Here is a 17,229-nt window from a genome sequence, read left to right on the forward strand (position 1 = left end):
TCTTAAACGTAATTTTGCTACGTCATGTCTAATATATTGTAATGTTTTCACAGTTACTGATGTGGGGGGTAATATATATATATATTAATTTAAGGTTGTTTTGGTTATTTTGGTTTTTTATTGCACTTGACAGCCTTGAATGTTTGCCATTGTCAGCTGTGAACCCCCGAGTCCCCACGGGGAGAGAGGGCAGGATAAAAATAAAGTATTATTATTATTATTAAAACTAGCTGGGTGTAGAATAGAATAACGTTATTGTCATTGTACATCATAAAATGAAATTAAATGCCATTCCCCAATACACGTTACATAGGTAGAATTACAAAGCAAAACACCTATCCTTCTACATTCTAATTGCTATTGCACAGCCACATCAGTGTGAAACCAGAGTTAAGGAAAGCTGTCTCTCAGCCTATTTGTCCTTGTTCTTATCAGTGTTTTAAAGAATTATGCTGCTGGCCTTGGCAATAGCCAGGAAAGATGGGGGTGGTTGTCCAAAACATTTGATGGCTCCGTTAATCTCTGAAGGCGCTTTAAGAATATTAGAAGTGTCTCCAGGACCAAATCAAGATTTTTCTCTTTCAGTAGAATAGTTAGCAATCAGCATTTTATTTAGCCACAGTAGTATTCTCATGACTCTACATAACATGATTTTTGTTCCTGGGTTATAAATTTCATTTCTTAATTGGTTCTATCATAAAGACATGGGAATAGTTTTTTAAACTATAGTTTTGTTATAGTTTTTCAGTGAACATCTCAAGAGACTATCAACCAATTCAACATAGTTTGTGGTAGTTACAAAAACAAAGTTTCTGGAGTATAACTCCTTTCAAAGGAAGTAGCACACATTTAAACAGGAAATGACACTTTCAAACCAGGAATAGAACATTTTTTACATTTTGTAACATAGTGTTATAATTGTGGTACTTCACTGTGAGCTGCAAGATTGTCTTGGGCACTGCTTCTTAAACTGTGGATGCGGACCCCAAACGGGGACTCTCCTTCACTCAATATTGAGGTTGATTTGGCAACAGTGAAAGGTTTCTGAATGCCACCCTTCTACATCAATCTATTAGCAACAACACACAGTGTTGAGTGGACTCTGCAAAAATTGCTTCTGCTGTACTTCATAAAAAGAGAAAATTGGATGGTTTAGCAAGATTTGCATATGCTGATTTATTGTCAGTAAATGTTTGATTTTTATACCTATTTTATATACCTATATACATTGAGTCCCATACAAATTTCTCATGTGGAAGAGGTCACAAGTGGGAAAAGTTGTAAGAAGCCATGGTCTGGATCAAACTCTAATATTGTCTTTGTTTACAAGACAATATTAGCATTTCCCACCTGGCCTTTGGTGTGTGAGGAGAGCATCCTGCACCTGCTTAGAATACAATGCAGTTGAGAGGCAGTACTTACAAGGACTGTGGTACTTCAGGTTTCAAGTAGGGAAGGATTTATTTTAGTGTTGCTCTATAAAAGAGTTCCTTTTGGTGACAGGCTAAAATCTTTTCATTTAGGCAGGCTTTTAAAGCAGAAAGTTTTAAAGAACGGCTCAGAGGATGCTGCGTGGTGCTTGATTTGTTTTTAAGTTTTGTACTTGTTTTTATGTGATTCTTTTAGTAATTGTAGCATTTAATTTTATTTTAATATTTATAATTTATATTATATTTATTATATTTTGCTGGCTTGTAAATTGTATAGTTTTAAAGGTTGCATGCCACGTTGAATCGTGGTTCCTAAGAGAAAAGTGGGTTACAAATAACTACCGCTACAACAATAAGGATGAAAATAGTAATAGCATGAAAGGGAGAATGTTAGGGTACTGAGGTTCTCTGTACAAGAAAAGTTTGGGAGTGGTGGGGGAGCGCAATCAAATGTGTTAAGTACTCTATATCAGTATATAAGCACATTCATATGACTATGTGTGTGTATAAACTATTCACCATATTGTATTGGCACTCTTTATAAAATCTTAGATATGCCATCATGGACCATAAAGACTTCCACCATCCCCATTCCTCTCAATGCAGGAACTCCAGCTAGAGCTTCTTAGAAGTAGGTGTCCAACTTCTTTCTGAAGACTTTGAGAGAAGGCGACACCTCCATGTCTCTAGGCAACTGGTTCCATGGCTGAACTGTTCTCATTGTTAAGAAGTTCTTTCTCATGTCAATGTAAATCTGCCCTCCTGTAACTTAAAACTGTTAGATCTGATCCTATCCTTCAGGGAAGTAGAGAATCAACCTGCATCCTTCTTGTTGAAAGCCTTAAAGCAGAGCTTTCCAAACATTTCATGTTAGTGACATGTATTTTATATATGCATTTCACTACACAGTACACACTGTTTCTCTATTAAGGGCAATTAGATATTGTGGAATTCCAAATTCTTTTACGAACAACAATTTCTCATGATTTACATAGGCTGTACCTTACTATAAAGCCCAGTTTGTTTTTGTTTCCTGAAATTATTTGGTGTGTTCTATTATACAACATATGTTTGCATTGAGATTCTTGGTGCCTCTACCTTTTCTGAACCCAGTTTATCCTTGTTGTGAATCCTTTTTTTACTTGAAGATCTCTTTTGTTCTATATTTTTGTTTTCTGTTTCTTTGGATTGATAGTTGTAATAGTTATCTATATCCATTAGCATAAGTCATAGAACAGTTGAATTTCAGAGTCTGACCCTGTCCATTTCTACTTTTGGTTCTTAATGATTCAAGGAGTTTCAATCTCATCCAAGGAGGTTTTTATTTCCTTTTGGCTACAGATAGCGCAATTTTGCATTCATCTCTGACACTGTGGTTTTGGTCCAGAATTCCTCTGGTTCTCTTTCAGCGAGGATTAGTTGTGGAAATCTGTTCTTCACACAGTCCTTACATTCTCTAGGGATCCTTTCAGGTTGTATTTTGACATGATGATGGACTAGTATACTTCTTTAGCTTTACTCTAATTTTTGGTATTAGTTCATGGTGTGTGCTTGAGTCAGCTTCTGATCTTGGCTTTGGTAGAGCATCTCCAACTTAGGGTGCCAATTACTTCATCTATTTGATTTCTATATTTGTCATCTGGTGAGATCTGTGTCTTCTGTTGCCTGAATAATGTATTTTCAGTCAACAATTGTTGGTCTCATAAAATTCAGTCAGTTGCTATCCTGCTTTATTTTTGGATCCCAGGTTTGATTCTGTTAATAAATAGTACATTTTATTTATATTCTACTCTATCTCCCGGAGGGTACTCAGGGCAGATTACAGAACACATATACAGCAAACATTCAATGCCGTTCTCAACCTGTGGGTCCCCAGATGTTTTGGCCTTCAACTCCCAGAAATACTAACAGCTGGTAAACTGATTAGGATTTCTGGGAGTTGTAGACCAAAACATCTGGGGACCCATAGGTTGAGAACCACTCTCCTAGATAAAGATAAAGTTGGAGATACCTACTTGGACAGATAGTCATATAGTGTAATCCAGTATAGGGTATAACATCTTCTTTTAGAAGATGTTCAAATCTTTCAGAAATTGGAATACTGTTATAAAGTTATTTTATAGTATTACAATAATGGGATAGCTGGAAATATGATTATGATGATGATTATGATGGTTTATTTATAACCTGCCTCTCCTTAAGGCTCAAGGCAGTGCACAACCTAGCTAAAATAAAAGCACATATTAAGAATACACATACATGAAACAAAAGTTAAAACTCAATAAAACAGACTGTGGTTTTCAAATTCATGGTTAAAACGGACTGGGTAGGCCTGCTGGAAGAGATCGGTCTTCAGTTGTGTTTTAAATCCTGACAGCTCATTTAACTGTCAGATCTCTTCCAGCAAGTCATTCAAGTGCTGATTGTATGGAAAAACGAGCCTCTCTTCATTGTGCTTATATTGGGAGGAAGGCTAAATGACTGATATATCGCAGAAGCAGCAGTAGTATAATCTTGTTCTTTGGTATATGTAATGCATGTAGTGTGTATGGGCTGTATCCATTTAGAAATTTTTATCAGAAACAAGCTGTTTCTTGCTTTGAACAATCCCCTTTTAATTTTTCCCTTCTTTCTTATTAGATGAAAGGTGCACTGACTGAAATTATCCAGCTTGCTACTTTGGATCCAGACCCCTGGGTCTTAATGGTGGCTGATATTTTAAAATCCTTTCCAGATATTGGCTCCCTTAACCTTGATCTGGAAGAGCAGAATCCCAATGTTCAGGATATTTTAGGAGAATTACGAGAAAAAGGTAAGTCCCCTTCTGTATCAATTCTTTTATAAATGTTGTCTTCCATTTATTGTGTAAAGAACAGGTTGAGCTTTTTATCTTTTTTTAACAGAATAGGTTTGGTGAGTATTCAAAGCCTAAGACTTAGGGGCCAAACCCTCAAAAGATTGAGTTTAGTTAATTTGTGATGAGTTGAGACAGAGTCATGTTTGTGGGAGACTTGCCTAACTCCTTGTCAATTCAAAATTATTCTATTATTCACCTAGGAATCAGAACAATTAAATGTTGTGACACATCCACTTCTATAACACTGAACCATAGTATTTCATGGTCTTTGCTATAATCTATAAACCATAGGCTGATTTTTTTCCAGAATTATGGTGTGATCAGTTTTCCAATATATGCTTCTAAAATGATCCTTTCCAGAACTCAGTTTGGACATTTGGGATTTCTTGTGCAATAGATGGTAAATATCTTTATTATAGAAATTTGAGCATCATGTTGTTTGCAAAGGTAATTAATTAAATGGACCTGTGGATATTCCATTCACTATTTCCCCCCTTTCTTGGGGATTTGAATGTATATTGGGTGTTTCCAGTCTATGGTCCATTGTTCTGTTTTCCATATTTGTCCTGCAATTTTAATTAGAACTAGATTAGATTCTGTTGGTGTATAATTTAATAACTATTTCTTGCAAGTGTTCTGAGTGCAGCTTCCACTTCCTTTTCTAAAATTGTAGGCTCATCTTCAATTGGTTCTTCATTGAATAAATCTCTCTTTTGATTTCTGAGATCTTGATGAAGAAGTTCCTTCGTTCTTCTACTTTTCCCTTTTTTCTCTGCATTGGTTATTGCATTAGTTCTTCTTATCCCTGCACCAAAGTGGTTCAACAATTTTATTCAGGATTAGATCTTATTTCTGTCACTTTTTACTTTTCTTGTCTATTCTTAAGAGTTTCATCTGTCATCCATTGAGGCCCCTTTCTTTTTTGGCTGCAGATAGTGTCTCTTGTCTTCCATCCTGCAGTGTCTCTGGCTTCAATCTCAAGTTCTGGCTCCTGGTCAGTTAGCTCTATGTTTTACATTAACTTTAAATTCTGTGGAAATACTTCATTTCTGTATTGGCCACCAGTGAAGTCCATGTATGATAGAGGATGTGTTTAAAACTGCACAGGGGAAAGAGTCCTTTTATAAGGATCTGTAAAAGGACAATCCTTCAAGCTGCAGTAGTCAGTTCTGTCCTGGAGATGACGGTTTGAGTGCATCCCGTGTGCAGTGGGTTGCTCCTTAAACTTCATTGAGAATAGGAGGTTGATATTCACTGTGATTGGTCATTTTAGTGAGGCTGAAGGAACAACCTGCCCAAAAAGAACCAACTTCATGTGTTGTCAGTGAAGTTATATAACAAAACTGTGGTGAGAGTGAGTTAAGAACAGTAGACAGAACATTTTCGAATTTTGAAGATCCTGCCTTGAACTGGTTGGCGTGAGGGTTTAACCATGTGTTCAGCCTCACTAGAATGACCATTCATAGTGAGTATCGACCTCTCATCCTGTTATGAAAAAGAACAATGCATGAGAGTCCACACAAATGCTTTTGGGATTCTGCATGCGTGTGTCCCATCTGTTTTGTTCATGTTGGAATCAGGATTTTTCCCCAGTCCATTGGACCCTTCAGTAGTTCAAGTGTGGAGAACATCTTTTGGTCTATGAGCTGAATTGACTGTGGCCAGAAAGGTCAGAGACCATACCCGCAGTAGTAGTGCCATTCAACTTTTATCATGTGCCCTATTATGCAGATTTTAGTCATAAATATATGCAAATAGACAACCTTGTATATGCAAGATGTACACATCATTTTTCTTCTTCGAAAATGCTCCCACATGACCTAGACAATTATCTCCTAGTCAGCCTGACATCAAAACCAGGGAATTTTTTTTGTCTTCATCAGTAACTTGGATGATGGAATAACGGGCATGCTTATCAAATTTGCAAATGCACCATCAAGTTAGAAGGGGTAGCTAATGTACCAGAGGACAGAATCAGAATTCAAAATGGCCGTAACAAATTAAAGAGCTGGGAGGCAATTTGAAAAGACAATGCAATTCTCGGCTGCATCAATCGAAGTATAATGTCTAGATCAAGGGAAGTCAGAGTCCCAGTCCATTCTGCTTTGGTCAGATCTCACCTGGAATACTATGTCCAGTTCAGGACACCACAATTCAAGAAGGATATTGACAAGCTGGAACGTGATCAGAGAAGGGCAACCCAAATAGTCAAAGGTTTGGAAACCATGCCCTAGGAGGAACAGCTTAGGAATCTGTGTATACTTATCCTGGAAAAGAAGACTTTACAAGGTGATATGTTAGCCATGTGTAAATATTTTAAATGTCATATTGAAGGTGAAGCAAACTTATTTTTTGCTGCTTCAGAGATTAGGACTTGAAGCAGTGGATTCAAACTACAGGAAAAGAGATGGGGGGCTTTTCCGAATCTTATTACAGTGTGTATTCAGTTTTTTAAAAGCAGTTTCTTTCTCTGTTACTCTTTCCCATCTTTTTGAGACAAGCACTTTGTTGAAGGTAAAGAATTATTCAAAACACAGAACATTTGTAAAAAAATTACAGTCCTAAAGTCATGAAATGTAAAGCTGTAGTGGAACAGGTAGTGTTTGTTGCGGAAGAAACATCACAGCTCTTCATTGAGTCCATATTGAATATAATCAAATTGCTGAAAAATAGTTCAATATTTTCAATTTGGAACATCTTTTTGAAGTAATTTTATTGACTTATAGTGATATTGAGGTCATATCAAAACATTGTTAGACACTGAGATGTTTTTCAGTTGACTCCAAAGCATTTCCAGTTTTTGATATCAGGTACCAACAAATACATCTTAACTTAGAAGCTTTTTTGTATCATGGGTACAAAAGTTATATATGTTGGTTTTTGCATGTCTCCTGTAAGTATGCCATGTGTTATAGGCAGGAACAGTATAGCCTAGCACAGGGGTCCTCAAACTTTTTAAACAGAGGGCCAGGTCACAGTCTTTCAAACTGTTTGAGGGCCAGAATATAATTTGAAAAAACATGAATTCCTATGCACACTGCACATATCTTATTTGTAGTGCAAAAAACACTTTAAACAATACAATAATTAAAATGAAGAACAACTTAAACAAATATAAACTTAATAGTATTTCAATGGGAAGTGTGGGCCTGCTTTTGGCTGATGAGATAGGGTTGTTGTTGTGTGCTTTCAAGTTGTTTCAGACTTAGGTTGACTCTGTGTGCGGGCCGGGCAAATGACCTTGGAGGGCCGCATCCGCCCCCCGGGCCTTAGTTTGAGGACCCCCGGCCTAGCAGAAAGATTCACTGAAAGGGAGACAGACATCATTTTTGAAATACGCTAATATCTCATTTTTTATTCTTGTCATAGACACAGCAAGGCAATGTGTCAGGTAAACTGTAGCTGCCGATTTGTTCTTGTTTGGGTCAAAATAGTACATCTTGGAAACTGCCAGCTCTACTTGTATAAATAGTAATTATTTTCAAGCAAGCACATGAAAAGCAAACAGGTCCATGCAGTGGCAGTTTTGCAAGCAGTGTACTACCTTTTAAAAAATGTAATGGGTACAATTCCTTTGCAAGAGTCAATGATAGAGGCTGTGCATATATCTGAGTGCAGACAGTAAGCTGAGCTATTTATCCATGAGGGTTGTTCTAGGGAGGTTACTGAATTGTTTCTAGTGGTGATGGGAACTTATTTCCTATCTGTCTTCCCTTTCATATAGTGAGTGAATGTGAAACATCAGCCATGTTGCCATTGGAATGCCAGTACTTAAACAAAAATGCCTTGACCACATTGGCTGGACCACTTACACCTCCAGTGAAACACTTCCAGCTCAAACGCAAACCAAAAAGTGCCACTCTCCGAGCAGAGCTTTTGCAGAAATGTAAGTATCAAGCCGACTGGTAAGAAAAACACCAAGGGTGCTCTTAATATTGTGTACAAGAATGGCTGTTTTAAAATATTTAGCATGTGCAGCTGATGTATTGAGATCTGGCCTAAAAAGAAGAAATAAAAATAAATGGGAGGAGGAGAAGTAGAAACAACTCTGACACAATGGGAAATAAGTACTTTTACTTTTTATAGGCTTGTAAAAGAGGACATTCAAGTGAATGCAGATTTAATTTCTTTGACAGCTATTAAGCTCGTATGTTGAATTTTCTCCTGTTTTTAGCTGTAAAAGATACAGGAATGTTATGCTGCTTTCTATCCATCTACCATAGAATGAGGGGAAGTAAAATAAGCATGAACTGTAAAATTTAAAAGTGGGCCATTCATCAGATAACCTGACAGATTTGAAAACTAGTGGCTCATAAGAATGTCAGTGTATATTAAAGTGTAAAATGTGCATATTCTTTTGGATCAGTAGTTCTTGAGGTACATATGACCAGAGTGTTTTGGTGATGTCTCACAGCTTGTGTTTCAATTGCAAGATGCATTTAAGAATGGTTGTGATCTTATAAGCCAATTATTATCTAAAATTATTCTTTCAGCTACTGAAACAGCACAGCAGCTCAAGAAAACAGCTGGAGTGCCTTTCCATGCCAAAGGAAGAGGACTGGTAAAAAAAATTGATACAACAAGTAGGATATTTCTCTCTCTCCTTTATATTTGGAATTCATGCCCAATTCAATTATTTTGTGTGAGTTTGAAGGGGAAATGGCTCTCTTATTTCCTTTCAGCCAAAACAGGAAGGAGGTTTCTGGCAACTTAAAGATTAGAAAATTGGATTTCAAAAAGACTTTTATGGATTCCAGATCAGATACAGACATTGGGTCTATGTGGTCCCTATACCTGAGGTCTTTTTACCTGAGGAAGTAGGTTTGAATCTAACAAAGCTCATGCAAAATAAAACTTGTTTGTCTTCAGAGTGCCACAAGCTTCAGAAAATATTTCTGTGATGGATCGTTTCTAATATTATTGGCATTGACTGTCTTAATTGTATTAGAATAAAATTGAGGTGGAATGGCATTTCTCCTCCTCTTTGTTGTGCAAGTGAGAATATAAACAATGTTCTTTACTCTTATACTATCAAAAGAAGTTGGAAGGAAATGTGGAATGTAAAAGGGATATTGTCTCAAATTTTCTTCCTCTGAGTCTTCCTAGGGCACCAAGGGAATATTTATATTTTGAATTAATTACTGTAATTAACGGTAGCTTGATTAATTAATGCACACATCCTTTTGAAAAGAAAGATTTTTTACTAATTGGCCAATATAAAAGTGTTAGAGAAACAATGTAAAGAAGATATTTTTATTTCTCACACCCTTTTTGTGAACTATGTCAATTTGGTTGTAGTCACACTCTTGAACATAATGGTTGTGTCTTCTGATTCCCTAGATTAGGCCTGCACAACATATGTCCCACAAAGGGGTTCCCTGTGGCCCACAGATGGGGCGGGGTTTCACCTTTGTTTGTTGGCCCTTTCGTTGTCCTGGTCAGTCAGGCAGAGAGGGAAAAGGTCTGCAGAAGATTTTTTTAAAATACTGGCCCTTTAAAAGGGCCAAGTTGTACAGGCGTGCCCTAGATAAAGGATGTAACAAATTTAATAAAATATATAGCTTGAAATGTTTTGGCAGTATTTAGTATTTTGATATTCTTTGTCAGATGTGATATGATCATAGATTTTCAGTAATACACACCTTTGCCATTCATATATATTTAATTTTCAGCGCCTCTCAAAGGAATACCAAAGCAAGCTCCATTCAGAAATCCTACTGCTCCAAGTGTATTTAGCCCTGCTGGAAATAGAACTCCAATTCCTCCCTCAAGGACCCCTCTGCGTAAAGAGAGAGGAGTAAAGGTATATATACTTAAAAAAAACAAAACATGTTTAACTCCTTCATTCTCCCCCATCTACCCAGAAGTGCAGCTGCAAGACCATGCATTGTTGAGGCATCGTAGTTGCATGATGACATCAGTGGTGCACTGAAGAGATACCTGTAAATTGCAGCTATCTCTGTTCACAGGAATGCTGCAGGATGAATGCTGCTTCATGCGTGAAAGTCCAGAGAGATTAAAAAAAAAAGAAGTTAGAAGTATAATTGAAACTGGTTTGTTTGTTTTTTTGTCATGTCAGGAGCGACTTGAGAAACTGCAAGTCGCTTCTGGTGTGAGAGAATTGGCCATCTGCAAGGACATTGATGTTTTTATCATCCTTGTGGGAGGCTTCTCTCATGTCCCCGCATGAGGAGCTGGAGTTGATAGAGGGAGCTCATCCGCCTCTCCCCAGATTCGAACCTGTGACCTGTCGGTCTTCAGTCCTGCCAGCACAGGGGTTTAACCCACTGCACCACTGAAACTGTTAGACATCATGGTGAAGGGCGCTTCCATACAGGCCCAAAATCCTCCCTGCCCTGAGTGTTGTGAATAATTGAGGCTAGGGGCCGTTTGTCCGCTGGGAGAGGCTTCTAACAGTAATCATCTGAATCTCTATGCCCCACCCTTTCAAGGGTAAGAGTTTAATTCATGGCCAGTTTGTGGTTGCAGAAATACAGCAATTTCAAATCAGGCCTTTTTTTTGAAGCGTCATACAATTAAGGAACAGCAAAACAGATGGATAGTGGTAATATTGTTTTCAATAGTACCATCCAGTTAAATTGTCTTTAGGGAATTTCCCTTCTGTGCATTCAGAGTTGCAATTAATTTGAGATGTAACGATTGTATGCATACGCAGAATTGTTGAAAACAAATAGTGTAATCTGTACACCAAACATGCAGCTAATATGTTGTCTTAAGACTTTCATGGCCAGAATCACTGGGTTGCTGTGAGTTTTCTGGGCGGTCTAGCTATGTTCCAAACGCATTCTCTCCTGGCATTTTGCCCACATCTATGGCAGGCCTCCTCAGAGGTTGTGAGGTCTGTTGGAAACTAGGAAACCATGAAAATGAACAAAATCTGGCGTATTGAAAAACTCTAAAATCAGGGCAGCACATAAAGAGGAACACTAAGAAAAGCACAGGAATTCCTGACATAAAACAATCAGAGCCAGCACCTCCCAACCAAGGATTTCTCCCGGCAGGAAGCAGCCAGGCTTTGAAGTTGCAAGGCCATTCAATGCTAATCAAGGTGGCCAATTGCAATATTCACACTTGCCTCCAGCAGACAATAATTCTTTCTCTCATCCTGGATATTCCACAGAGATATAAAGCTCACTTTCCTAGTTTCCAACAGACCTCTCAACCTCTGAGGATGCCTGCCATAGATGTGGGCGAAATGTCAGGAGAGAATGCTTCTGGAACATGTTCATACAGCCCAGAATACTCACAGCAGCCCAGTGGAGCTAATATATAATTTCATAAATATGAAAGTAAGCATTCCCTTTATTTATTTGTAGTTACTAAACATCTCAGACCTAAAGATGGTTGGTGCTGGCTGGGAAGCGAAAAGAAGAAGAAAGACCATAGGTTAGTATAAAGCATTATGAACTTTAAAGATTTATGTATAATGAAAAAAAAATAACTTAAAACAAAAGCCAAATACATTACTTTTTAATATGCCACAGTGGGGGATTGAATTGGCTGTGTTTTCCTGTAATAGGCTTGACAAAGATTATTTCCTAAATTGCAAGTGATTGCAGTTGAGTAGAGATGATGGGAATGTAGTATGTGTGCACATAATGCAATGTGCAAAGATATGATTGTGGGTCAAAAAGTTTTGCTTCCTGTGTCATAAAAATGTTATGAATGAACATATAACAGCAGAAGTTGCTACTCATCATAGCCTGAACTGTCCTCTACGGAAAACTACCATTCAACATTATCATCATTTATTTGTACACATTTGCGCCATTGTTTAACCCAGGCATCAAAACCGTTTTGGAAAAATTCAGGGTTTTGCTTCGTGACCCATGATTTTAAAGCTATTTTAACATCATTCAAGTCACTGAACCTGAGCCCACGTAGGTTGCCTTTCAGAGGTCTAAACAGGTAAAAGTCACAAGGGGGCAAATCATAAACATTCTTCAAGCAATTATGGATTTCCTTAGGTGCGCAACCTTCTTTTGCCAGAGATTCAACGACAACTCTTTCTTTTAGCTTCAGATTCATGGATCTAATCAGTCAATCGTAAAAAGAAAAGACTGTATCAGTAGAGTAAGGTTACCTCTGTCATATCATGCATAGATAGTTAGCTGTGAAAGAAATAAAAGTTAGAGCATCAGAGTGACCCACCCTCGTACATTGTGTCATTAATGAAATACATAAAAGATAAACGAAAATTCATTTTTTTCTTTGTCCTAGATCTGTTTTTTTCTTAGTGAAAAGAAAGGTTGAATATTAATTATCTGAAATGCTTGGGAACATAATCAGATTTTGGGATACAGTAAAAAGACTATTATATTTTATTGCATAATAGTTGCAATGTTTGTCCCCTTTTTGGTTGAAAAAAAAGGGAGTGCAACTATTATGTTTGCTGGATTCTGTTTTTTTTTAAACTATTTGTCCTATTCCCAAGATGAAGAGAAGAGAGAGAGACCTCTCTGATCAAGCTGACTTTTCTATCTTAGCTTTCTGTGGCTCAGAGCCCAGCTGTCAATCACATTGAACTCTGACCCCAGTGATGGTGGGTCTAAAAGTCACACTTCGCTGTTTGATGTGTTGGCTCCATCATTCTTGCTCTTTCATTGGACTAGAATATAAAGTGGCAAGAGGCATGGATCCCCGCCACTTCAGAGATCCTTACATGTCTATCCAGCTGTGTCTCCAGTTACGTCTTTCTTCAGTCTCACAAATACAGTAAAAATATCTGTGTGGTGAAAGTTTAAAAGTTTTGAATTTTGGATTTCAGAATTCCAGATAAAGGGACACTTAATAGGCAGAGTACTGGACATGGGTTTCTCAAATGAAAAATGCAATTTTCAAATTCATGTTGTTGAGTGTCAGCATTAGTAAAATGAAAACTGTATATTCTGGCGTATAAGACTACTTTTTAACCCAATAAAATCTTCTCAAAAGTCAGAGGTCATCTTATACGCTGGAGTAGCCTTATGTATGGGAGTCATCTTATATGTGGGAGTAGTCTTATACGTCTGGAGTTGTCTTATAGAGCGGGTGCTGAAACTTCCAATCCGGATTGGAGAATCTGTGGTTGCTGCATATTGGGGGGGGGGGGGAGCTCAAAAGTGGCAGTGGCCGTGTCCCTGCCGCATGCAGCGACTCTATGAAAGCATTAAGGGCGATGCTGTACAAGTGTGGTAGAAGAAAATCCATTTATCAGGATTCGTGGACAATGCGGTCCCGATGGTGAGGTGAAGGGTGGAGCAAGCTGCAGGCGTCTGGGGTGCCTGGGGTATGGAAAAAAGAGATAGAGTGGCTCTGGGCCCAGAAAAATACACCTCTTTTACCTGTCTGGCCCGCCCTTGTATCCTGTTACCATACCTCCTCCTCTGCCTCTCAGATCTCACTCCTGAAGACTGCAGTGAAGTGGTGCAGGTTCACATATGTGAGATCTTGAGAGGCAGAGAAGGAGGTACAGTAATAGGAAAATTACCATATTGGAATCAAAGCTGATGCTTTTAAAAATTTTATTTGGTGTGCGTTGGAAGAGGGGTAGTCTTATACGGCGAGTATATCCCAAACTTTATATTTTAATTGGAAAAGTTGGGGGTCGTCTTATACGCCCAGTCGTCTTATATGCCGGAATATACTGTACATTGTTTCGATGATTGTAAGACATACTTTGTTCCATATGAACATCTCGAAAACCAGTCTCTCTCTCTCTCTCTCTCCCTCTTCGTGTGTGTGTGTGTGTGTGTGTGTGTATAGATAGATAGAGAGAATGAATATATGTATATATACTTTATGTACAAAGCCTTTTTCTGTTGGTGGTAGTAATATTAGTGTGCATCTTATAATCGATGCTGTCTTAGAATTGTTGAATTATGGTATATTCATGTTAGGCTTTATCCTTCATTTTTCATCCCGCTTCATTCTTCTGTGTTTTCAATTGAATAGATACAGAAGTAGTGGAAAAGCAAACAAAAGAAGAAACTGTTGTAGAAAACGCTACTCCAGACTATGCTGCTGGACTTGTGTCTACACAGGTAAGAGTTAACAAGCGTATTATGTGTCCCCAAAGTTGTAATGATCTCTTACATTAATGCTGAAGCCCGACATATAAGTAGTAAATAGTCACAAATTTGCAAATTTCCCCGTGGTGAAGGGAGAAACACTGAAATGGTCAAGAACTCAGAAGAAGACTAGGATTTGGAAGGGCAGCTATGAACGAACTAAACAAGATTGTGATGTGTAATGGTATATCAGTTAGTACTACAGTTAAGATTCTCCATGCTATGGCTCCCATTTCTATGTATGGTTGTGAAAGCTTCAATGAAGAAAATGGATAGGAATAAAATGAACTCATTTAAATTGTGGTGCTGGAGCAGAGTTCTCTAGAGACCGTGAATTTGCTACAAAGACAAACAGGTCCTAAAGCAAAACAGGCCTAAGCTATGCCAAGAAATCGACGACTCTCTATGGGAGGGAGTGTGCTTTCCTTCTACATACTGACCACATTTTTGTTAAAAACACACTATTTGTTTATTTATCACAGGAAAAGCCTCTTGTTCTAAGTACTTTGTGGGGACAATTTTGCCCAGTGTGCTTTAGGCTCAGAAGAGGGCTTTTGCTAAAAGTGACATCAGGTTTTGTAAAGCAACAATATCCATCAGATCATAAATAGTCCTGTAATATGAGGTGGTTGGTGAAATATTCCTCTAAAGAAGACATCCTCCATATGTGGCCTTCCAGCTGTGTAGGACTCCAACTCCCAGGAGCCCTTGCCAGCTTGTTCATTGGTTAGGAATTCTGGGAGTTGGAGGCTCAAACAGCTGGAGGATGCCTGCTCTATAAAGTCTCTGGAGGATATGAGATATAGGGAGAAGGGGCCTCTGAACGTAAGTTGTGGTGGTAGGATGCACTTGTCCACCCCTGTCCACACTAATAATGTCCTGCTTGAAATGATTTTGTCTTTGTGTGTCCTGTCATACAGAAACTTGCCTCCTTGAATAATGACCCTGCCCTGGCTTCCACAAGCTATCTCCCTGCAGCACCCAGCGTTGTACCATCCTCTTCCTGTGTTCCCAGTTCTGACACACAGCCCAGTAAGTGATGTGCTTTTCTTCTTCAATATAGCTTTGTGCTAGTTCTTCACATATTATGTCCAGCGTTTCAAAAATGAAATGAAATATTGTGTTGCCGCTAATCTGTGTTAAGCTTAGGTTCTTTGTAAACAACCAAAGGTCAGTCCACTAGCCAGATTTTTGAACTTCTTACCTGTTCAAAACATCCCCATTCCCTATCTTTGCACTTGATGGGAGCACTTGAAAGCTCATGCTACCTTTGTGGCATTTTTGTAATGTTTTATTGGCTCCGCTTAATAAAACAATAAATGAAAAAAAATCTGGTTACTAGTATTAAAAAAACCTCTAATATCAGGACAGTAAAGAAAGAAGAACATTCAAAAACAGGGGTATTCCAGAAAATAAACAATCAGGGCCAGTTTGTCACCTCCCAACAAAGGATTCCCCCAGGCAGGAAGCTGCAAGGCTATTCAATGCTAATCAAGGTGAGCAATGGCAGCATTCACATTTGCCACAAACAGGCAAGAGTTCTTTATCACATCCTGGACATTCTACAGATATATAAACCCCACTTGCTTAGTTTCCAACAAACCTCAGAACCTCTGAGGATGCCTGCCATAGATGTAGATGAAACGTCAGGAAAGAATGCTTCTGGAACATGGCCATACAGCCCGGAAAATTCACAGCAAGGTGATAAAGTATTCTGCTTTTTGTATAGAATCTTGACCTTTTTTTTAGCCACCCGCTCCCCCCAGGGCAACACAAATATTATCAGAATATTCTCTCCCATATGCTGGAGTTATAGCATGGTTTAAAAAAAAAACTTCAAATGAGAGTATATTATTAGATTCAATTCATTTGGCTAACTGACTGACTCCATTTGTCTATCTGTGTCTTTGCCATTGTGACGCAGGTTTGTTTTGTCTGTGTGTCTGAGCAAACACTCATTTCCATTTATGATCTGTATTCATTTACATTATTTTTCTCCAAATAGCTGGACCTGTTCGGGAGCCCTTGCAAGCTAAAGAGGAGCCTACTACACCTCCCACCACTGCAGTGACAACTCAGTTTAAGCAAAGGACACCCATGTACAACAGTAATACGAATGTAGCTGCAGTCACACCTACCTCCCCTGTGACACCGCCGGCTGCCCCTCCAACAGCGCCGGCACCACAGGGCACCCCTGCCCCTCAGCAGGCGCCGCCCAAGAAAAGCCTCTCCTTAACAGTAAGGACAATTTTGTCACCGTTGCGTCGGGAACTTGATTGAATCTGAAGATGATCTTGTTACCTTAGAAATGACCAGGCATGTTTTTGAAAGCAGGAAGTTGGGAGAATTAAATAAAGTAACTAATATTCCTGCATAGTTCATAACACTGTGTAACATAATTTTAGTTCCTGGGTTATAAATGTCCTTTCCTAATTGGTTCTATCATAAAAATATGGAAAATGTTTATTAAACTGGAAAAAGAGACACCCCGCTATAGCACCTTTTGCTATAGGTATTTTTTTTATAGTTTGTGGCAGCCACCAAAAATGAAGTTTCTGGAGTATAACTACTACTTTCAAAGGAAGTGCCACACAATTAAACAGAAAATAACAATTTAAAATCAGGGTTAGATTTTTTTCTTCCAAATTTTGTTACATAGCTCACCAAGGTTGTTTTCATGTTTGGATATATTACAAACAATGCTATTCTTATTAAATTCTGGTTTCTATAAATCAGACTCTAATGTTCCCTGTTTTATACTATTTTTTAAAAAAAACCTTTTAAAATGTATGCTGGCTTTATAGGAATTTTGTCTTCTAAATCCAAAACTGACTTCAGATTTGCTCTGTCACATACTTGCATTGACATTTCC

The 17,229-nt window shown here is 38.2% G+C and overlaps 1 protein-coding gene across 1 annotated transcript in view; it reads left to right on the plus strand.

Moving 5' to 3' along the window:
* The window catches only part of NELFA (negative elongation factor complex member A), a 29,437-nt gene that overhangs the window by 4,178 nt on the left and 8,030 nt on the right, over positions 1–17,229 (plus strand). Inside the window, exons 2-9 of the mRNA XM_060769301.2 lie at positions 4,071–4,242; positions 8,012–8,173; positions 8,781–8,870; positions 9,960–10,090; positions 11,625–11,694; positions 14,242–14,330; positions 15,278–15,389; positions 16,363–16,595. Coding sequence (XP_060625284.2) covers positions 4,071–4,242; positions 8,012–8,173; positions 8,781–8,870; positions 9,960–10,090; positions 11,625–11,694; positions 14,242–14,330; positions 15,278–15,389; positions 16,363–16,595 — 1,059 coding nt within the window. The remainder of the gene's footprint in view (positions 1–4,070; positions 4,243–8,011; positions 8,174–8,780; positions 8,871–9,959; positions 10,091–11,624; positions 11,695–14,241; positions 14,331–15,277; positions 15,390–16,362; positions 16,596–17,229) is intronic.

This window comes from Anolis sagrei, chromosome 3, assembly GCF_037176765.1.
Source record: "Anolis sagrei isolate rAnoSag1 chromosome 3, rAnoSag1.mat, whole genome shotgun sequence".
Classification (NCBI taxonomy): domain Eukaryota; kingdom Metazoa; phylum Chordata; class Lepidosauria; order Squamata; family Dactyloidae; genus Anolis; species Anolis sagrei.